Below are 24,438 nucleotides of genomic sequence, written 5' to 3' on the forward strand. Positions count from 1 at the left end.
TTCTGGGCAACTTTTTCTTCCTGCTGACATGTGAGACAGCTGTGTGTGTCTCTGGACAAGTTATGGTGCTGTTCTAGGGCTTCCTGGTGCAGTTGTGAAATAGTACCTGCTCAAGCACCACAGCTCAGAACTGTTGGCACTGGAGTTTCGTTGCCGCTACATAGGGAAGCCATCTACTATGAATCTGGGAGGTCCCGGTGACCACCCCAGAGGATAGGGGACATGTCGAGCTCCCCAGCCAGCTTTAGCTTAGAGGATTTGTGCGAATCCCTCTTTACCAACAGTACAAATGTCTGGATCCAAGAGAGACTGCTCTCCAGGGATCATTGCATCTAGCTGTAGAGTGGAAACTTCAAAAAAAAAACCTGAAGGGTACTAGAACATTTTGGGACACTTTACCACGTGACATTTCACCCTTTCCAATCCACTGTCTGACGTCTAAAGACATTCTGATTGAAGGCTGTACAGCTTCTGATGTTGGAAGACATCCTGCAGGGTATTCTTACTGTATATTACTGGCCGCTCTGTTGTTGGGGGGCCTCTCCAGCATGTCCAATACTGCAGTACTGCCTCTAACCAGCAGATGGCGCCATTGTATAATGTCAGAAAGAGAAAACCCCCTAGGAAACCCTGAATCCAAAATTGGACTGCAAAGGGTTAATACAGAAAATCTGATAATTGTTAACAAAGAAATACCCGTTTCTTGTAAGCATATTGCAATCCGTATAGAATTTCAAACAGGTTTTAAAAGGTAGCTGGTTTAAAATTTTAATAAAGTTTTCACCCTGGTGTATTTATTTTGGGGGTTTTCTGTTACAGCTAGCCCCAAATCTATAACAAAATAAAATAGTTTTTTTGTAAAACACAATCTCCTTACTTGACATAGTATCTAACATTTCTGAGCACCTTTCAACATCCCGCTATAGTAGCGCCGAGTCCGCCAGAGCAGAAGTCTCTCTCTTCTCTCAGCCTTGACATGCATCTGAACAGGGGACCTCCTCTAACATGTTCATATACCTGGATTGGACAGACCCTTTAAAGATTCGTGCTGCCCTATAGTTAGCAATGAGCAAATTGAGTCATAGATGCTGGAATGACAGTATAAGAGCACCATAATGGATGGTGAAGGGGCATACTGACTACAAGACAGACACAGGACACACATTGTCTTATTCATTTTTTTATTGTTTTAAGTTATTTCTGCAGTGCAAATAGAGAATTCTGTAACTAAAAAAAAAATAATGCATATTCACAGCATTACAACCAGACAGAACACCCACAAGAATATGGGAAGATGCTGAACTGAAACACATCTAAAACCACAAACAATGGGGGGGGATACAGGGGTCATTAGGTGTGAAGAATTTGTGTTCCATTCACTGACTATTGCGTAGTAAATGGCAGACATACCAAGGGCTCTTGTACATGCAATGTCCTGTCATTGCCCCTCTGTCCTGAGATCCATCACATGCACCAGGGCCGGGTTAAAGGGTAGGGGATTGGTCTTCAACCAGTAGCTCAACTACTCTAAAACTACAAATTCCAACACGTCTTTAAGGCCCTTTTACATGGAACAATAATCGTTCAGTGTAAACGCAGTCAACAATCGAACGCCAAGTTGTTCCCTTTTCGTAGGCATAAAAATAATCATTGACTCGTTCATTAATCGTTTGGTTTAAATAACGATTGTTCAGTCGTTCTCACTTATACAGCGAATTTGAAAGACTCATTAAAATGAGCCTATGATGCATCTATCTGTATAAACAGGATGCACAAGCGAAGTCGGACATCATTCGCTCATTCAAACGATGTATCATTGGGTATAAACGAACCCTTAGGCTATTCCAGGCTCAGCTTCACTCACTTGTTTGAGGATGAGCTGCAATACCAGACACAGCCTGGGTGGCACTATTCTTGGAACAAAGCTTTTTTTTTTTTTAAACGATGACCAATCCATTTATTGTATTAATTCATCCCAGTTTCAGTTTGTCCCATGGACGTGCACTTCTCCTGCATCTGACAATAGAAGACTGCAATGGAGCCAAATCAAAAAGTCAATGTTATGATAGGATCCCTAGAACTGCTACAGATTACAAAAGTGTTTTATTACAGGAATGCAAGTAAAACAAAATCAACACAAGTAGTATCATCTCAAAAATATGACCCCCTGCCCCCAAATAAGGAAAAAAATAAAAATAAATATCCCAGTCTTACTTTACTCGCCTACTGCTACAAAAGAGAAGGCCACACAAGATCATCCCCGTCCCTTTAAATAAGATTCATTCAAGAAGGGGGATGAGATCTTCTGAAGTAGTGAGTGCACATCTTCTATAAATAGCATTTTAAAGCATACAGGTCTTAGTAAATCAGTGCAATGTATATTTCTAAACCCAAGGATGTGAATTTTACTGCACTCAATAAAACATGGAGATCAGCTCGGGGCTGGAGAGCCACAAGTTGCCTATTGGGAGAGGTTACAGTTTGGACTACTATGAGCAGTGGGTCTGTATAAAACAGCCTTTGCCCAATGCAAGCCTAAGGAGGCAGAGCATAACCCTGCACTGGGCATAAAAGTATACATTTTGTCTGGAGTGTTCCTCGTGGGTGGAGACATGCTGTACACAACTTAAACACAAAGGGCAGTGGTCCCACAAACCTGGCAGCTCAGCACTAGTCACGACCCCTGTGTACAGGTCTATTGGGATTGTGTATTCCAGTTTTTGTTTTACATACAAATTTATACAGACTTTGAACACCTTTATTTAGCAGCATGAACAATAATGCTCCCCAAAATTCAGTGATGTCAACCGTGCTCTAATATCCTGTGAATTAGAAATCTCTAGTATCTTTCAAAAAAATTTTTAAAATTTATTTTTAATTTTTATAGGGCCAAATTCACAAAAAATATTTTTTTAATTAGTCCATCACAATATTTACAGACATAAAAAAGAGCCATTGAAATGAATGACACGAACCAATAAGTACGCCTTTCTGACGCAGTTAAGCCCCTTAATTTTGGGAATGAAAGAGCCTTAATTCACAGGACCCAGCAATTCTATCTGTATTACATGAAGGCTCCCTAGGCCTCTCTCTCAGTGCATAGAGAAAAATGCAATGGTTGGAGCCTGAAGGGTTCTCCCTCCAAGCAACAGTTGGAAGGCGAACTGCATTTTTCTCCCCTCTCTGGCATGGCATCCCTGTATTCTATGATTTGTTTCCCTAAAGAAGGAATACATTTTATGTCTGATCAGGTTTTCTGTTGGGAGGAATCAGAGGCATAGCTTAAACACTCCTGGGCCTCAATGTCATATGTATAACAAGGCCGCAACTTGACAATTACATGTCCTTTATAGCATTGGGTAATCTAGGGTACAAGGGCCCAGGTTATACTGCAACCCCTAAAGTTTGAGCCTGGGAAGGACAGAAAAAAAAAAAAAAAGTCCAGCGTATAACATACATAATGTCCTGTGACCACCATTGTACTTGTAGATACATATACTAAAAATGGTGGTCACCCAGACAGGAAGTCAAATATTCTCTAGGCAACTTGAACTCAAACACCCAATAGAAGACAATAATCAGGGGGCAACAATGTGTGGATTTAGACTATGACAATTCATAACTATTTAAAGTGCTGACTCTATACAAAGTTATTTTTGGGGTGCTTTACTTTGAAATGTAAATAACCATCTAGAAATATTTGCCCTACAATCTTAGAATTAAAAAAAAAAAAAAAAAAAAAAGACAGGCCACACCCCCACATTTCAAAAATTAAGAAATAATGACTTGGGGCAAAAAGAACCCCGCCGATCCCACACACAAAACGAGGATGATTTTAAATGAAACTGGAATGGCTACAGAATCTGCATATAATATTTAACCAATATTACAATCTACTGCAGTTTGGTTTTGTGTGTTTTTTTCTTTTATTTCATCCATGGTTACTTGGTGTATTCCACGGATACCAAGGTTTAATTGATTTTTTCTTGTATTCTTCGTCTTTTATTTCAGACTTTAAACTTTCCATTTAAAAATTGTAATTTTTTTCCTGTCCCTTGTAAAAGGAAAAAAAGAAAGAAAAAAAAAAGTTGAAGTTAAGTCCTTCAAACAAATTTAGCCACAGCAATCAGAAGAGCTGTAGAGTATTCAGTAGATAAGGTAACATGGAAGAGTCTTATAGAAAAAGGATTTCAATCAAAGAAATGCACTGGGGTTAGCCCGGGGGTCTTTCTGGTTTCTGTATCTGTAAGTCAACCAAACGCCAAGGATCTAAGGGGGGGAAAAAAAGTTAACAGAATGTAAGTAGTAGAATGGATATTGTTTTTGTTTCAATCACATCCAGAACTACATTCAATATTCTGCTGGTTTCCCTGATAGCTTCTAGGCTGCAGTATACCACATCTCCCTGCTAACGGCCTCTGGGTCTGTGGCACTAAAGTGTACCTCCAGTGAAAAACAAAAACATCACAATTCTAACATCTTCTTTTACATGAGCTATAAAAGGGAAAAACATCACAGAGCTAAAACAGTTTGGTGGCAACCCTCTCACTAGTGATTAGCGAATCTACTCGTTTCGAGTATTTACTCGATCGAGCACCGCGATTTTCGAGTACTTCAGTACTCGGGTGCAAAGATTCGGGGGGAGGCGTTGCGGCGCGGGGGGTAGCAGCAGGGAACAGGGGGGAGCCCTCTCTCTCTCCCTCCCCCACTCCCCGCTGCAACCCCCCACTCACTCACGGCGCCCCCCGAATCTTTTCGCCCGAGTACGGAAGTACTCGAAAATCGCGGTGCTCGGGCGAAAAAGGGGTGTGGCCGAGTAGACTCGCTCATCTCTACCTCTCACCCTTAAAGGGGTTGTCCCGCGAAAGCAAGTGGGGTTATACACTTCTGTATGGCCATATTAATGCACTTTGTAATGTACATTGTGCATTAATTATGAGCCATACAGAAGTTATAAGAAGTTATTCACTTACCTGTTCCGTTGCTGGCGTCCTCGTCTCCATGGTGCCGTCTAATTTTCAGCGTCTAATCGCCGGATTAGACGCGCTTGCGCAGTCCGGTCTTCTTCTTTTCTGAATGGGGCCTGAGAGCGGCTCCTCGTAGCTCCGCCCCGTCACGTGCCGATTCCAGCCAATCAGGAGGCTGGAATCGGCAATGGACCGCACAGAAGCCCTGCGGTCCACCGAGGGTGAAGATCCCGGCGGCCATCTTCACCAGGTAAGTAAGAAGTCACCGGAGCGCGGGGATTCAGGTAAGCACTGTCCGTTTTTTTTTTTAAGTCCCTGCATCGGGTTTGTCTCGCGCCGAACGGGGGAGGCTATTGAAAAAAAAAAAAACCCGTTTCGGCGCGGGGCAACCCCTTTAATTCATTAACTAAAAGCAATCAATGTCTGCTACATTACAGATACAGTGGAGCAGTGACCCTACAAAGTGCTCTAAGCAATGCAGAGGCTGCTGTAATCACAGGACTCTACTAGCTTTCTATATCGAGTTGTCTTTAATTTTATATAGCTCCGTTAAAAATGGATACATAACAGATGTGAAAAGAGCCTTATATGACAGATACAAAGAAGATCTTTCTTGCATGCGTATTTCCCACAATATGTGAGTGGCAACATAGGAAACTATGGCAGATTGGTACAGTGTATTCCAAATGCGTAATACACCATCACCACATATTCGTGTGAAGGAGCCCACAAAAAAGATCACCACCAGACAACTCAGATTGAAGGAAGGAGCCTATATGTTTGTTTCACTTTGATTGAAACAATAATTAGATTTAGCATCAAATAGAGTTTACTGTTTAAAAGTGAACATATTTCACCATGGACCCACCTCAGTAAAGCTGAAGAAGAAGCCGATACCACCCACCACTCTCAACACTTCTTCTGCGTGGTCCTCAATGCGTTGTCCACATGTGGTACAGTTACGAGATGGATAACAAGCCTGTGAGAGAAAAAAAAAAAACTACATGAAATAATTCTCTATGTGCAATATTACCATGTCCACAGGGTATTTCACCCAGATAGCCCTTAGAATGGCAAGCTTGCCCAATTATATAGCAAGACATTCCTCACTCCAGCATTATATATATATATATATATATATATACATACATACATACATACATATACACACACACACACATACACACACATATACATACACACACACACACACACATATACATACACACACACACACACATATACACACACACACACACACACACACACACACAATTATTGCAGACTCGGGCTAATTTCACCAGGCTGAGTGTGGTATTGGGCCATGAAACTCAACCTGATATCGCGATCGCCAACATTTGATTTCCCCGTGGTGGAAATGTCTTGCATCACTCGCTGACAGCCACAGTGGAGGATAGCGGAGTGTCTGTAAGCTTTTGGCACACAAGAGCTCCCTGCAACCTCAACAAGCAGCTGATCGGCAGGAGTCCTGGGCATTGAACCCCCACTGATTACCTATTGAATTTCTATCCTGAGGATAGTTCATCAATAGCTTAGAGCTGGAAAATCCCTTTTACTTCATTAAAGGGACTGTACCAGAATTTACTTTTATCCATAGCACAGGTGATAATAGTGTGATTTAGTGGTGAAACCCCCAACAGACCCCCCCACTGATCATGAAAACCGGGGACCAGTGTCCCTCTCTCTGTTCGTTACTGTGGAGTCAGATTGAATGGAGCAATGGGCGCACATATGCAGCAGCTGCTCTATTCATTTCAATGAGGCTGATGGAAATTGCTGCACACTTGTGATGGGTACCACTGACACTCCACTTAAAAATGAATGGAGTAGCACTGCACGTGCACAGCCATCACTCCATTCAATCTTTTCCACACCGACAGGGTGCAATAAGTCCCCAGTGGGGATGACAGGAGAAACTGGATACCCATTCTCAGGATTGATAGGGTAGGGGCAAGACCCCAACCAATCAGAATACCTAGGGGTGAGGGTGGTTCAAGGCAAATTCTGGTCCAAGTCCTTCAAACTTTAAAGACGTTTATTTTACACCACTTCCTTCAACTAAAGTGCTAATACATTATTGTACACCTGGTGCCTCTTGGAGTGCTAACAAAGGGCAGAGGCAGATACAACTGGATGTGATAACTGTTGGTTCAAAGAGATTTACGGCACTGGGAAAAGGAAGGAGAGCGCTTGCCCCTTATTCCTAAGAGTACCAATGCCAGTGTAGGATTGCTTGTATGTATAGTTGTTTTTTACACTCAATAGGTACTGTGATCAGTACTGACTGCAGGATCTAAATGGTTAAATATCCAGGATCTGCATTTTCTTCACCCATAACCAGTGGTTGGACAGGCTGAACTGCTGTATCCATGCTATCACCTTGACGAATAGATCTGTTGTGGAGCGCCGTGTACTTCGTACCCAATGACCGATATCCACATGACAGAGTTGGAACTTTACCCCATGGCTTTTCTTGCAGATTGCTTTGCATGCACTTACCGCATCACAAGGCTCTTGCTTATCAAAGTAGTGATATCCGCAACAGTTCAGGTTTTTCTCAATGTCGGACCTCGCGGTTGCCGTGTGGTTCCATCCGACTTCCAAGAGTTGATTCTGCAGGGGAAACAAATATCCGATATTTAGGGAAAAAAAAGTCACCGTGGGTCATGTTATTCCTCAGCCTCGTCTATTAGTACATCATACACTTTGACTCGTCTTCAGAACATTTAACCCTTTCCAATTCAATTTTCCTGCCACATTTTGATTGCTTTTTATCGGTCGGTCAGGTAAAAACTGTATGTGTCCTTTTAGGTTTCTACCCCATGCTGAGCTGCTTTTCCGAAAATGCCTTTCTCTAGATAACCCAATTACAGGTTATACCCTACCCACAAGATAGCGGATAACTTTCTGATCGGTGGTGGTCTTACTGCTGAGATACTGCCAATCTGCAGACTTAGACTCTCTTATTCCGTTCTGCCCGTCACTGCGATTGTCGCTTCTCATCCCGCAGTGATGTCAACATGATTGGACTGCTGGCCAAGCGTGTGGCCAACACTTCATTCATTTCAAAGGAGCTGCCGGAAATCCCTGAGCGGGTGCCATTTCGGTATCTCCACAGTCCCATTGACCAACGCTCTATTCAGTCTCCTCCTCACTGCAGGAAGTGCAGTAACTCCACAGTGAAAAGGATGGGGGACACAGGACCTCAGATCTCGAGATTGACAGGGGTCTCAGCGGATATCTTGTGAATAGAGGATAATTTGCAATTGTGGTACAACCCCCTTTAAGTCCCGGGTATGGATGACTATTACAGAACAGGTACATTATATGTAAGCACATGGAGATAGGATAATCAGACAAATACCGTACCTGTTGGTCGCGGTTTAATGCCAGAGACGCACAAGAGACCGAGAACTGGACGACAAACACCAAGAAGAGGATGATCATGTACTGGACAAAACATGTTAAAGAAGTACAAGGATTGTGTGATTTACACATCTGTGCCATGAAATGTCATTTTATTGCAGGTACTTGCATCACCACGGGTATAACTAGAAGTTTCTGGCCCCCAGTGCAAACCCCTAGTGGTGACAATTCCCCCCAAACTTACACAGGCAGCCATGTTATCCCATACTGTACAACACTTTATACTCCTGACAACTAATAGTATGTCATAGGTCGCAAGAGGAGGATAAAAGGAAGTCCGCTCCATTCCATGTAGATTTGTGCTCCAACATGTATGAGAGCAAATATATACCGTATTTCTCCGAAAATAAGACAGTGTCATATTAATTTTTGTTCAAAAAGGTTTAACTTTTTTACATGTATATCTGCCTGGACACTATTTAAATTGACTTTTTTAATTAACTGTTAGCAGGGCTTATATTTTAAGCATCCTCAAAAAGCCTGAAAAATCATTTTGCATCCTCAAAAATTCTGGAAAATCATGCTATGTCTTATTTTCAGGGTATGTCTTATTTTCAGGGAAACAGGGTATAATAAATAAATAAATAATATATATATTATATTTCAGCCTAACATGGCTTCCACATTGACCACCATTGCCAAGTAGTTACTTTACATCTCACCCTAATGGAACCACTATAAACGCTATTTGTAAGGGTCCTTTTAGACGACCCGATTCTGGTTTAACAAGCAAGTAACGTCACGGCCAGCTCGTTTGCTTTTGTGCAGCCCGATTATGCAGGCAGATGCATCGTTGGCTCGTTCAATCGAGAATCATTCGGTCATTCACAGTATAAGCAAATGCGAAAGACCGAATGATTGCTGTTTAAACCGAACGATGAGAGAACGAGCCAACGATGGTTTTTATGACTGCAGGAAATGAGCGATTCTCGTACGTAGCTCAGTCGTTGACTCGCATTTTTGCTCGCTTTAATGATTTTTTTCAACAATAATTGTTCTGTCTAGAAGCACCTTAACCCTTCGCTGAATACTTCTACCTATAACACGTGTCTGACTGATCTGGTAGAAAGCTCCTCGTCTCCCAGTCACATGAAGCCAGTAACCCAGTCCTGTGTGCATTGTATCTTCAGCTGCTCCCACTAACCAAACACTGCTATTAAATGACAAGGTGACTCAGGGCCACACCTGACGTTCTCTCCGCCTGGGGCCAGTTGCAAAACGCTGTGTTATACACTGGAACCAGTCATTTGTGTTGTAAAGCGTCTCACTGGGACTGTTCACTGTAGCAGATAGTGTTGCATTGTCTAAACATGTAACAATTTATACACAGCTAGAATAAACCGCCACAATGTTCTGACTGCAGGGGTGAAGGGGCCCTTGGGAATCCCCCTATGAGCTTCATTTAGGTAAAACCTATATTTTTGGGAAGTATTTGTGCACAAAAATGTGCTACAAATCCACAGCAAAATCCACATGCTATCCCCTCTACATTGAAAGTGGTGAAATTTGTGGTAAAAATCTGCATCAGAAGTCAACAAGCAGGTCGTTAACAAGTACAGGGCACTAATAAGGTCACTGCAAATATAAATGGAAAAATCAGTAGCATTTCCATCCCCTTGTGCAGCTAAACTGCAAGTAATGGCGTATCTGGAGTATGCCATCGCTTTATGATTGATGGGGCCCCCAACCAATCCTGAGAATAAACTGAATACACTGCTGTATCCACGCTGAGGCACATTCATCCAAAAGAATTGCTTCCTAAGGCCGGCTGCACATGAACGATCCGGGAACCCACAACAGAAGCCAGCTGTGACCCCGTGTACCTGCAAAATCTGTATTGTGGATGACCGCAGACGCTTATGCAGTACAGATTTTTTTTATATTTGTATTTCCCGCACCATCGCTATGCGATGAAGAGGGGAACCCACAGCCTATCCGCAATGTTAATTGCGGATGACCTGCATTGACTTAAATGGAGGCTGTCCGAGCAGAGTCTACAGCAAAATAGAGCATACTGCGATTTTTCCTCTGTTCGCCAAATACGCAATTTGTTTCCTGCGAGTGTGAAGAAAAAAACCTAAGTACATACTTTTCAATGCATGCGATTTCCTGCAGAACCTCCATTCAGACGCTGACAGCGGATCCCGCAATTACAATCCGGTCGTGTGAAGCCAGCCTAATTTTTATGATTTCTGCTTGCTGATAGTAAATGAAACATTCTTAATTACACCCACAGCCTGAAAAAAACTGTACAAACTAAGGGTACATGCACATAGACAGGTTTTTGGAAAGTGGACAGAAATAGCAGCCATTCATCTGATTGGGAGTTTGCAGACAGTCAAAGTTTAAAAAAAAAAAAAAAAAAATCACCACTTGTGCTATGCTCGAGAATCTCAGGAGCAACCTTTTAATCACCCACATGCATGTAGTCTTAAAAACTCTGAACGACGTATCTGCCCGTGTAAACAGGCAATCATTAGTTTATGAATGACTGTTTACTGTGAATGAAGGCGGGTACAATTCCCTGCCCACTCAGTCTTCACTAGCGATTATTGTTCCTGCGGGCGACCTGTTGGGCATCTGCATGGGTCAACTATTAGCTGAAGAAAAAAAATAAAAATTGGACAGGGTACTGAGCGAGAAATTGCTCATTTATCACTAGACACTTAATTTCAGCTAACTGAAACAGAGCAACTAATGAATAACTCCACGCTTATTGTAAACAGGCAGTCATTCATCTTCAAACTACTGCCTGTTCACATTGAATGGAGGTGGCAGGCCAGGAAAGGCCACCTCAATTCACTGAATCACTATCACTCCTGTGTGAAAGCAGAGAAGTGAAAGTCATCCTGTGTAAAAGTACCTTGAAGCCTTAGGGTACCCTTAGGCTTAAAGGGGTTGTCTGGTTACTGAGTGCCCTGATGCCAGGAGTTCAGGTATGTGATGCTCCAGCCTCTCCGTTTCAGGCTTTTTGCCCCTCATCAGCATGCAGTAGGTTGCTGGCTTGGTTTACCCACGTCATAGACCTCTCACCCAGCCGGCCACCTACTGTACACGGATGAGGAGCAAAAACTGCGAAACAGTGTCTGTACATGGTTATCCTTTCCTTCTGAAGAAGATTCTGGCTTTGGCTTATATTTTCAGTCATTGTTACAAGGCTTGTTAAAAGGTCTGACATTGACTTGCAGAAATGCTGCCTTCCAATAGGTGGCGCTGCTGATACATTGTTCCATCTTTCCATTTGCATATTTCCCAGAGCAGCATGCTTGATTTTCATGTGGATTCCACACGGATGGCTTCTATTGAAGTTAATGGAAGCCATCTGACCCACGGCCCATACGCAATTGACATGGTGGACAGGTTGCGGATTCCGCAGTGGCGCCTAGCGACGGCACGGGAGAAATGAAAAAAACTCTGTATTGCGCATGTCTAATGGTGGCTCGCCGAAGTAATCCACGGTAAAGAGATGCCGACTGCTGTCAGGGTCGGATTCCGCTGCGGACTCCTGCATCTGGAATCCGACCCGTTCGCGTGCAGGTGATCTAAGAAGAACAGATACCCTTTCCGAAAATCCCCTGTAATGCTAGGTCTCCAGTCGACAGTTTACTTGCAGAACTTCCCATTATACAGATGCTGCGGACGTGGCACATAGTAACGTTATGAAGTTTACACAGATTACGAAACCCAAGAGTCATTAAAAGGATACAAAGAACAATAACACCTGGTGATGTTTAATGGCACCAATTAACCCTACGAGGGCAATGAGAAACAGGAGGATTCCGACAGCAACAGCAACTCCGACCACTCGTAGACTGGAGATCAGACCAAATCCGATCCCCCAAGCAGCGATGCCAATCAGCAGGAGGCTGACCATCTGGAAAGAAACAGAGAACAAAATTATTAGTCGTCCCTAATAACAAAAAATTCACTATCTTCTGTCTCTAGGAAAAATGAACGATGAGCGATTTCCTCGCCATTATATCTTCCATCCAGCTTTTCTAGAGACCGGCACAGAAAGTTTAGTAACCATAATCTAGGTAGGCAGAACTGCATTGTAGTGTACATAGGCATGTGCCATTCAGGAATATAGGAAAGCTGTAATGCTTGGTAGTCACTCAACTTTCGCAGAACCAGAAATGACAAGGAAATGGTTGAGACACACTTTCTAATATTTTGACAGATGAAGGAGACACTCAGCTTTTCCAGGATGCTGCAAAACAAATTTGCGTAATTATCCAGCACTATAAGGGAAGGGTTTGGATGCCATTCAGTAGTCTAGGAAATTACAGTAGCCAATTGGATGTCCCAAAAACAAATATACCGATTGAGGACGACACCGTGACCATACACTGTAATTACTTCCGTGTCAAAGGCAGAGTCTCCTCTGAAACTGACTGGTGTTCTGGATGATCAAATTCATGACTCAGGGTTTGTGTGTCAGTAGGATGACATTAGTATGAACTATATAATTTAAAGTGTCACGCCACTAAAAACCTGAAAATCTGCTCTATAGTTAACCCTAACATTTCAACTGTACGGTACATCAGATTCACAGTCATCTAGGAAGAGGTATTGTGAGGTTTTCACCAACAGCGCCCCATATCTCAGCTTCTTGGAACTATGTGAACATGGCATGGGAACAGCATGATATTGGAATTCACTGTATTCACATCTGGGTGTTTTGGAGGTGAAGGTTTGTTACAGTTGTATCCAGCAGAAATACATCAATACTGCAGATCTCACTCTTTCCCCGATAGATTACCTGCACTGATACATTGTAGCAAAGTGAATCAGCCTGGAGTCCGGCTCCTTACCAGACTGGATACAATTGTATCAAACTCTAAACGGTCAAAGTATTAGGGCCCGTTCACACCTGCAGCCAGGGCTTTAGTCACAATTCCGTTTCTCTGTTCTCTGTTCTGGAGCAGAAAAAGAGAAAATGGAGATAAACGTTTCCATCTCCCCCCCCCCCCCCCCCCCCCTCCATTAATTTCAATAGGTTTAATTTAAGAAAAAAACAAAAAACAAACACAAGAACAACACAGAAAGCTTACAGTTTGCTTCCGTTCCATTAGCTTTTCATTTTTTGGTTTGTTTTACAGGGACAAAAAGCATAGTCTACAGCGCCATTTGTTCCTGTTGAAAGCTTTCTGTTTTTTGTTGTTTTTTTCCCTTTTTTTTTTAACCCTTTGAATTCAATGGGGGGGGGGGGGGTGGGGGGAAACTGAAACATTTATTTCTACTCCAAAAACAGGGCTTCAGTCACAATTTTGTTTGTTTTCTAACTGCAGGTGTAAATGGGCCCTCAGACGTGTGCAGCTTATCAGTCACCGCGACCAATACTGAATGGCTGCTATTTACACTGAACGATCAGCTCATCATTTATCCCACTAAGTTAAGTCAATGGAGAGGGGCGGGGGAGTGCGAGGAGAGAAATCTCCTGCAGCCGCCCCCCACCCCTGCTGGCCGCTCTGTGAGCGAGTCATCGATACTAGCTCCAGTGCAACAGCATGGGAGCGAGTGTATGCGGAGACGAGTGTCGGGCATAGTTTGCCCAATATTCATCCTGTCTAAATGGGCCTTAAATAAGAAGGTTCCTATTCAACGACAACAGAGATCTTGACAACATATATTAGGCTTGAGCACACGGGTGTATGCATACTTGCACGCACATGAGTGTAGCGTTTTTGCAGAATGAATAATGCTTTTTTGCATCGGCGGATTTTAGTGCACTTTTTGCACCCACAAGGCATGTTGATTTGCACGCGGCAAACAAAGACAACTGATTGAAATGGTTACTTTGTCTAATGAGTTCTAGATGTGCATTTCCAGTGTAATACTCTGCGCGATTCCGCATCTCCTTGTGTATTACATGTGCATTTGTGCAACACCCATTGACTTGCATGGGGATCTTTGGTTCACAAATACGCAGAAAAGTAGAGCATGCTGTGTCTGTTTTATTTGCGAGACCTAAAGGCGCAATGAAAAAAAATTACGCGCATATGAATGAACTTATTGAAATCAATGGGTTCTTTTCTCTGTGTATTAGGCGCATAAATGTGACACCGGCCTGCTCATAAATTATGCTTTCTTTAAAAAAAACAAAAAAAACCCGATCTATATATAAGAATTCCTCTATGTAGAAGGAATAAAATACCAAAGACTTCACTGACACATTCAGCTCTGCTACACCTGGAGCGCTGCCTTATAGGAATCACGAAAGTAAAACCTCTTCTTCCCAGTCCTGTTCGGGGCCCAATGATAGATTGCTGGGGTAGAGCACATTACATGGCTGGAGAGGATTTCCTCCTCCCTGCAAACATTTCCAGCTTTTCCTTTTGGAACAGGATAAAAGTCAGGACCAAAACTAGGCCAGAAGAGAGGTCATATTACAGGACAACCCTAAGAGACACCTCAATGACAATACTACAGATACAACCATACCGATTACTGCATACTGGCTAACCTTATATAGCAGGATTACAAACCCATGATTTTTTGTCTACAGCTCCTACGCAGTCCTATGTGTCTCTGTGGTAACAGACTACAAATCCTGTGTAGTCTGATCCTTCAGTCATGTGTTACTCCACTACTTTCTCCCCCTCCTTGATACAGTAGAAATGGGGATGAAGGGAGCGGAGTAACACACCGCTACAGATCTGTCTACACGGGGATAGTTACAGTCTGCACCATGGGCGTAACTATAGGGGATGCAGGGGATGCGGTTGCACCCGGGCCCAGGAGCCTTAGGGGGCCCATAAGGCCTCTTTTCTCCATATAGGGAGCCTAGTACTATGAATAAAGCATTATAGTTGGGGGCCCTGTTACAGGTTTTGCCATGGGGCCCAGAAGCTTCAAGTTACGCCTCTGGTCTGCATTGGAGCTGTAGACATAAAACGATATATATATTTTTTAATAAAAGACTATTTTAAAGTTGCTTCACTTAAATAAGCAATAAACAAACTGGCTGCAAATGTATCTACACCCTAGCTAAAGAATTTAAAGGGGTTGTCCGCCTACATATTGACATTTTAAAATTAAGTCCAAATCAGTTAGAACAATGAAAGGGGACTTACCCATCCACAGCACCCGCAATCCAACGTTGCAGCCTCACTATTCTCCCGCTGTCTGTTAGCGGAAGTCATGTGACCACTAACAGCCAGTCAGAGCCCGCAGCATTACTACCCATTCTCCTAGCATCAGCACTGACATCCTGGGTGACGCTATGGCCTCCTATTGACAGGCACAGGTCACCTGACGTCTGCTGTCAGACCCTGGGCAATACTGGGGGCTGCAGTCCTAGAACATAGGTGCTCAGGATGGGCAAGCACCCTTTCTTTTATTGTTCTAAATTAATTATAACATGTCAATATATAACTGGACGAAACCTTTAAAGAGATTTTATCTACTTCTACTTTTCAATGTTGTAATGATTAATATCCTCTGCTCACACAGAAAGGCAAATTCTGTTGGCTTGTTACCAGTGAACAATGCATTATGGGAGCTCAGAGGAAACGGATACAACTCACATGATAGGTCACATGACTTTCTGCAAAGTGCAAAAAAAAACAAAACACGCAGATTCCAAGAAAAAACAGATTCTCTCTTTGGGTGTGAATGGAGAAGAGGACATATAGCTCAAAATCAATAATAAAGAAAGGCAAGTTATTCAGCTTTTTATGTAGAGGAGTGGAGTTTCCCTTTAAGGCTCGGGATCCATAGAACAGCTCTGTGAATGTCGAAGAGGACAAATAATACAATAGGTTTCTTAAAGTGAAATGCCCTGTGAAATAGCATCAGTCAGCTGAGTCCGGTCTTCAGGGACAATGGATGGCTGTGTCTGAACCCGGCATTATAGCGACTCTGCACAACAAAGCAGCTTAATCACCGGCTTCACTCACAAAAGGTCATTGGAGCCCCGATCTGCTGCAAAGTCCACATTCTTTACAAATACAGCACATAAATGTGGGATAAGATAGGCAGAAATACCCCCAATATACAGTCTCTAAATTGTTCTCTTCTGCATGTCAAATAATGTCTCTTTTTACACACTGGCACTCAGCTTTCCAAGGGTCCTGGATGGCAAAATATGTAATGATACATCCTTGCTCTCATGACAGATCTAGATAACTTTGCTACCCATTAGGCTATAGCTATACAGGCAAGCACAATAGCTCATGTTTTTCTGCCTGATGCGCTTGCCAGCATGCGTTTTTCATGGAAATGCAAAGCGTTTGATTGAAAACTGCCTCGCATCGCTTCTGTGAAATTGTGATCTTGACTCGTGTGAAAGGATTGCAAGCGTTTTCCATTGATTTCAATGGGAAACATCACATTGCACTTGCATGCACATGTGAGCGCCATGCAAGGTCTTAAAGGTCCAATTGAAAATAATAAGAGAGGCGCTCCACAAGAACACACACAAAAAAAATTGCTTGTCTGAAGAATCCATTCAGAAGAATGTATTTATGTAATAGTGTGAGCTTTGTGCACATACATTGCACAAAACTCACATGAGAAGATCGCTGGTGTGAATAAGCCCTTACTCCAAGGGAGCTGAGGGAATGAGCATAGTATGTAAAAGGCAAATCAGACTAATAATGACATGATAAAGGAGCATGGGATGTACTACTGGGCAACCAATCAAGTTACCATTTAACATCCATCACTTAGCTTTCCAAGAGTCCAGAACTACAAATGATCTATGGCAGCAGTGGCCGTGTAGCGTTACATTACTAGACCACAGTGATATTCAGGACTCTAGAACAGTTGGGTATAACCCTACTTTCCTACTCTTTAGGAATACCTTGACTGGTCAGTCTTTCTTAGCATTCAGTATTTCCAGACCGGTCTTTAACATAGGTAGTATATAGTCCCACAAGCATAATCCATTCAAATCCTTATTCTCTCTTTTGGCTATGGTACCTACACTCTCAGATTTCCACTAGGCAATCAGAAGATGGCGCCAGGTATACCATCTCTAACACGTATGCCCACCTTTTCCGGTTCATCCATTATTCACCTCCTGTCATATGTACATCCTAAGTGTGCGTTGTTAATACGGCACAGGCTTGGAAGCCGAGCCCGCTCCATACACGGCTGTCTTTGACTGCTGACACCCAGCCACAATGAAACATCCACACCGACTACACCTGTAAACCCTTTAAATGCAAGTGACAATCCCCCAATAGCTAGAATTGCAGTTTCAATGAAAGAAAAAATTTTTTTTTTTAAAGTGATAAGAAATTTGTATGTACTTCAAAATGGTACCAATAGAACCCTCCAGGTTGGCCTGTAAAAAGGAGCCCTCATGCAACCCCATCGAATAAAAGTTAAAATGATGCCGGTCAGAGTGGCAGCAAAACTTTTTTTAAGTAGATATTTCAAAGTAGTACAGAAAAAAAAAAAAAAAAACCTCACTAAACAAATTTGGTATTCTTGTACGCATCTTGACCTGCAGAATAAAAAAGTTATTGTGTTATTTATGCCGCACTGTGCATATCGTAAAAATCAAAGATGGCGCAATTGTGATTTTTTTTTTCCATTTCATTCACAAAGTTTTACAAGTTTCTCAGTACATTATATGGTTCATTAATAGAGATGAGCGAACGTGCTCGTTTAGAGCAATTACTCGATCGAGCATCGCTTTTTTCGAGTAACTGCCTAATCGGGCGAAAAGATTCGGGGGGCGCCGGCGGGTTGCTATGGGGAGGGGGGGAGGGGGGAGAGAGAGCTCCCCCCAGTTCCCCCCCCCCCCCGAATCTTTTCGCCCGAGTAGGCAGTTACTCGAAAAAAGCGATGCTCGATCGAGTAATTGTCCTAAACGAGCATGTTCGCTCATCTCTATTTATTAAGTAGCACCAATGAAAAATACAACTCATCCCGCAAAGATAAAAAAAAAAAATTTTTCAGACAGCTGAAGGATGGAAAATGGGAGGAAGCTAAAGTTGGGGGGGGGGGGGGGGGGAAATGGCCGTGTAATTAAGGGGTTAAAGAAAAACGTGCTCCGACTATTTCAATGTTCTACAATGTTTTTTATAGGAAATCTGAAGTCTGCATACATTTAAAGGATATGGCGTTGCGTCTATTTATTTAGGGGGTCACATACACTACTAGCGGTTTATATGCTTTGGTTGGGACACGTGTTAAATAAGTTTTGCGCTGCTCAATACATTTTTTCTCTGTATCTCCCCGATGTCACTGTATACGGTCTGTGTGACACAGGCGTATTTGCGGGTGCAGTATGCAGAAAATACACTAGTCCACTAGCGCGTATTTTATGTGCGCAATTGCGTCGTGGTGGCAGAATGGCCATATAGCTACGTGCCATCGTGCAGCTTTCCAAAGTCATGAATGACAAGTTGTCTGGTTATACAGAGACAGATGTAGGAACAGGGGGATTTACCATTCAGGAGTCTGGCAAACTGGCCGATATTGGGGAGCCCCCCGATGGAGGAGAGACTGGGAAACCATCCAGGGGTCTGTGGGATGTATGTTCCCAGGCTCGGCGCCCCCTCCATTCACCGCATGAAATGTGACACGGCTACTTAACCCCTTGTCAAAGCCATTTGTGAATGGCTGACTAAGTCTTTCAGAAGCATCGACAATGGCTGAATGGTGCAGGTCGTCTCCATGGAAACCACTGCGTGCGCATCCACACACCGACGATGCCGCAGACTGAGCCTGTGATGTCAGTGCTGGTACTGTGGGAAGAGAGCCAGGAGAAGAATGGAGGATGCAGAGAGTATTCTGTATATCCACCATCATATAGCTGTATACATGGTGTCACCCGCAGCAACCAGAAGGTAATCGTACGCTGGCGTCTCCCATAGAGACACCGATGCACCTATAGCAGCCAGGTGGTCATCATAGGGTTACTGATGTCAGCAAAACAAGGCGTGCATCACCATAGTAACCAAAGCAACATCAGAGATCCTCCATGACAAGAATGTAACCATAGCAACCGCATCACCAAAATGATGCTGATGGCACCCACAGCAACCGCGCCATCACCACAGAAAAGCGGACGCAACCCACTGCAGCAACCGCGCCATCACCACAGAGAAGCGGACGCCACCCACCGTGCAATCACCATGGAGACGCGGACGTTGCCCACCTCAGCAACCGCGACATCACCACGTAGAAGCAGATGTCACCCACCGCACCATCACCACAGAGAAGCGGACGCCACCCACCTTGCAATCACCATGGAGACGCGGACGTTGCCCACCTCAGCAACCGCGACATCACCACGTAGAAGCAGATGTCACCCACCGCACCATCACCACAGAGAAGTGGACGCCGCCCCCCCCGCAGCAATCGCACCATTACCATAGAGATGCGGACGTTGTCCACCGCACCATCAGCACAGAGAAGCGGATGCCGCCCCCCGCACCATCACCATAGAGAAGCGGACGCCACCCCCCCACAGCAACTGCACCATCACCACAGAGCAGTGGACACCACCCCCAGCAGCAAACGCGCAATTACCATAGGGATGCGGACACCGCCCCCCGCAAACGCGCCATCACCACAAAGAAGCGGATGCCGCCCCCCCCCCCGCATCAAACGCGCCACCACCACAGAGAAGTGGACGCTGCAGCTCATGTGAAGGAGGCTTTAGGGTTGATTCACACTTGCGAGTTGAGCCTGAGATTCTTGGTTGCAACTCTCATTGGACAGCAGTGAGACATCACATGACCGATTCTGCTCCGTAATACCAGAATAGGACATGCTGTGATTCTTTTTTTCACGCAGACCATCAGTTTGTGTGACAAACACCCGTATGAACAGCCCAAGTGCCAATAACGTGTCCGTGAACTAGGGCTTATTCACAGGGGCATGCTTTCGGTGAAATACACGGACCACAGTTCACCTGTTCGTAGCGTAGATTTCAGGCCATTTTGACAAACTTGCAACAATTTACGCCATTTCTCCTGACTGTAAGACAACACTCATACGGTCTTCGCCATTAATGCTGTTGCAACTTATAGGAACGATTGCAGAATAGAAAGCTGCAGGAAGCCTTCACACCATAAATCAGGTCAGGAGTCAATTTCACACCACAAAGACGACGTAACTGCGATGACGCCGCAGGCAGCGCTGTGTTCCTGAGATGTCACCAAGTTCTTATCATCCAACGTGGCAGCGTTACAGGAGGAGGCGGATTGTTTCCTCCTGGGTATCGGATATCTTGGGTGCTGGTATTTTTCCATGAGTCACGGGACAAGCGGCTGCACACATATGGGACCTCATCTCCTTGAAGTTCCAGCAATATCTCCGGCCACGTACTATATAGTGCCGCCACACATCTCTGGGCACGTACTACATAGTGCCACCAACAAAAGTGCTCACAAAAGTGGTGCCCATTTAATGGTCCAGTAGATTCAATACATACCGCCAGAGATGGCAGCTCCTATACACTATGCAGCAGTGCCCAGGTCCCATATATTATACTGCATATTACCAGCCACAGCAGTGTAATGCCGGGCTCACACGACCAGGTTGGATTAGTCATGCGCATGGCCGACAGCAGATTCCGGCTGAAAACCCAGCCGGTGACCCTGTGTACGGAAAGTAACTGTATTGCATATGACCATGGCGGCTCATAGGCAGTAATGCGTGATACATTTATTTCTATTTCACACGCCGTCACTTAGCGATGGCACAGGTATCTGCAGCTCATACGAATGGGCTGCGGATCACACGCCTCCATTGACATCAATAGAGGCCGTCCGCGCAAAATCCGTGTTACAATAGAACATGCTGCGATTTTTCTACCCGCGAGTGTAAGTGAAAGTTCAAAGATACATGCCCTTTAATGCCCGCGTTTTAACGCGGACAGCGATCGTGGAATCCGCAACTCAAATCTGGTCTTGTGAGACGGCTTTAAGGGGGCCATGCGCAGGCATGGGAGAAGATTCCCTCACATGTGCAAATATTCGCAGGTGCGAAGCACCCCCCTTTTCCAAGCGCTAAGCGTGGGAGATTTTGGTGCTAAAAAGGTACCCGATGTAAAGACACGGAGCTGCGCCACCATTCCAGCCCCTGAGGCGGAGAGATGGTAGCACAGCAGCTTCAACAGGCTTGGGAGCATCATGGTTGCGGGTATTTATAGGGGGCCGTAGAGTGGTCATATCCCGATGCTGGCAGCCATCGAGAGAGACAGACCACTATCAGCCATGAAGACCTGGGGGCGAAGATGAAGAGCCAGGCACACTCCTGGGGTGAAGTCCCTCACAGACTCCTTACCAGACACCATGGTGGCGGTACTGTAGACCAGCACCGGACGCCTCAAAAGCTGGAGTGATGTAGACAGAATAGAGTAACAACGGGAGAAACCCCTAGCTGGTGAGGATGATGCTAGAGGACCAATGGATTTATGTAGTCTATTACGTGTGATGGGTTCGTGGGTAGGTAAGCTGCTCCCATGGGTCATTTGAGGTCAGGGCCTACAGCCATATTCATGGTAATGTATGCTGGAGTTACGCCAAAGATAAGAGGCAGATGATACTGAAAGTCAAGTTAGAGTCATATGCTTTGTTGTTGCCAGGAGTGACAGAGGATGCATCTGGATGGTGAGAGATGCCCAGTGATATTAGGAGTACTGTTGCCTTAAGAGTTTATGCTACCGATTTATTAGGTAATGTTAAAAACACGAACCCTCTTATGGAGCGAAACATGTGCATTTGCTTAATGGGAAGTAAAATTATTTTAAAGTTTATTTAAAAACCTTCCGCCTCCATCTGTCATCATCGCACCAGCCAGAACCTGTCGGACACCACCACCCCCCACCGGTTTCAGCAGGTCCCATACACTATACATTGGCATAGCAGCTCTCATATACTATATTGTCCAGTATATTCCCATAAACTATATAGCAGTGCCCATACAATATACAGAGTGATCATAATTACAGAGGTTGTCCAATTGCGAACTATTGATGGCATATTCTCAGGACAGGTCATTAATAGTAGATTGGAATGGGTCTATCGCCCAGGACGCTCAGTGGTTAGCTGTTCGCTGGACTGGTGTGTTTGTGCCCTTAGCGCATATTACCATGTGCATAGGTTTATCCAACGAGACAGATCACCAAGCCATCATACAGTAAACAATCCTAAACCACAATATTATTAGCCATTCATTGTGATGAACTCTGATATCTTAGGCTTGGCTCACATCCGCGATCGGCACCCACACGGAGGATCTGCGGCAAAACACAGGCATTGAAGAGTATGTACTTTTGTTTTTCCGCTCACACTCGCGGATATGAATTGTGTATTCCGTGAGCGGAGAGGGGGAAAAAATTGTTTTTTTTAATCGCAGCATGCTCTATTTTGGTGCGGACAGCCTTCATTGAAGTCAATGGAGACCATCCGACCTGCAGCCCATAATTAACATTGCATATGGGCTGTGGGTGCCTGCGTCAATCGCTTAGCGACAGCGCAGGAAATACAAACATTAAAAGCGGGAAAGAAAACTAACAAACACAGAAACCCCCAAAAATGTTTTGCGTATGACCGACGGCGGGCCGACAGGGTCATCCGCATTACAGAAAAAACAGGTACATAGGGTGACCGGCAGGGCTCACAGACGGATTCCGCTGCAGCCCTCCTGCATGTGGAGTCCGGTCTGCCCGTGTGAGCCCAGCTTTACACGTCAACAGCGCCAAATATTCCACTGGTGGTAACAGTTGGTTCTACTTGTTTTCTTCAAAAACTCTAACCCCAATAAACCACTGAGTATACACACCAACTCAGGGGCGTAACTATAGAGGATGCGGTTGCACCCGGGCCCAGGAGCCTTAGGGGGCCCAATAAGGCCTCTCTTCTCCATATAGGGAACCCAGTACGATGAGTAAAAGCATTATAGTTGGGGGCCCTGTTACAAGTTTTGCATCGGGGCCCGGGAGCTTCAAGTTACGCCTCTGCACCAACTCTTATTGGCTTCTGTCCCGTAGTTTATTTTACTAAAGACCTCTGAACACTTCTAAGGTGTTATGATGGCCCTATACAAGGCCAATTATGGCAGCTCCTATACTACTGGCAGGGGCTTGCAGAGGATGCAGAGGATGCAGTTGCACCCAATCCCAGGAGCCTTAGGGGGTGCCATAAGGCCTCTTCTCCATATAGGGAGGCTAGTACTATGAATAAAGCATTATAGTTGGGGGCCCTGTTAAAGGTTTTGCATTGGAGCCCAGCAGTTTCAACTTACGCCTCTGACTACTGGTAGATACGTTCCCCATCATGCATCTTGCACATTAATATACTCTGAGCAACGTGGCGTCACCCCCACACCCCAGACGTTACTAGCAGGTAAATGAGAAGTCATATGACAGGTTGCTCCCTTGTTGGCTCTATCAACCAGTTTTACTTTCTGACACTTTCACCCTGGTAAAATGAGTGACTAATGACTATAGATGAGTCAGCACAAGAGTGAGAAGTACAAGGAGATTATGACTCTAGTACAAGAATCCTTATAATATCCATTTAGCCTTTTTCGATTACCTCAAATCCTAGGCTTTCTCAGAGTCCTGAATAGCAGATCTACCGCAATGATCTACCCCTTGCATCTATATCACTACAAGGAGGCAGCTTTGTCATGCAGGACTCTTGAAAAGTTGGGTGACTGCCTAGTGGGAGTGATGGAACAAACTTCTCCAGAGACAGGTTTTTCAGAAGACGATGGGGACATCATTTTCTCAGTTGTATGGAGCCCCTCTCACTTCCATTTCATCATTGGTTGTTCGGCTCCATGCTCAGAGCTGATCAATCAAAATACTGGAACCACCATATGAAAACACTACTGCTCCTGGAGCCTCTAGCGGGGTGGGGAGGCACTACTACTCCTGGAGCCACTAGCGGGGTGGGGGGGAAACACTACCGCTCCTGCAGCCACCGGGAAGGGGACACATGGACACACACACACACACACACGGACACACACACACACACACACACGGACACACACGGACACACACACACACACGGACACACACACACACACGGACACACACGGACACACA

General features: G+C 44.5%; 1 protein-coding gene across 1 annotated transcript in view; it reads right to left on the reverse strand.

Annotated features, from left to right (window-relative positions):
* Positions 1-1,164: 1,164 nt before the first annotated feature.
* TSPAN13 (tetraspanin 13) overlaps positions 1,165-24,438 on the reverse strand; it is a 31,384-nt gene continuing 8,110 nt past the window's right edge. The window contains exons 2-6 of the mRNA XM_066585543.1: positions 12,121-12,288; positions 8,358-8,438; positions 7,488-7,601; positions 5,836-5,946; positions 1,165-4,269 (exon numbers count right to left, since the gene is read on the reverse strand). Of these exons, the coding sequence (XP_066441640.1) occupies positions 4,195-4,269; positions 5,836-5,946; positions 7,488-7,601; positions 8,358-8,438; positions 12,121-12,288 (549 nt within the window). The 3' untranslated portion in view covers positions 1,165-4,194. The remainder of the gene's footprint in view (positions 4,270-5,835; positions 5,947-7,487; positions 7,602-8,357; positions 8,439-12,120; positions 12,289-24,438) is intronic.

This window comes from Eleutherodactylus coqui, chromosome 12, assembly GCF_035609145.1.
Source record: "Eleutherodactylus coqui strain aEleCoq1 chromosome 12, aEleCoq1.hap1, whole genome shotgun sequence".
NCBI classification, from domain to species: domain Eukaryota; kingdom Metazoa; phylum Chordata; class Amphibia; order Anura; family Eleutherodactylidae; genus Eleutherodactylus; species Eleutherodactylus coqui.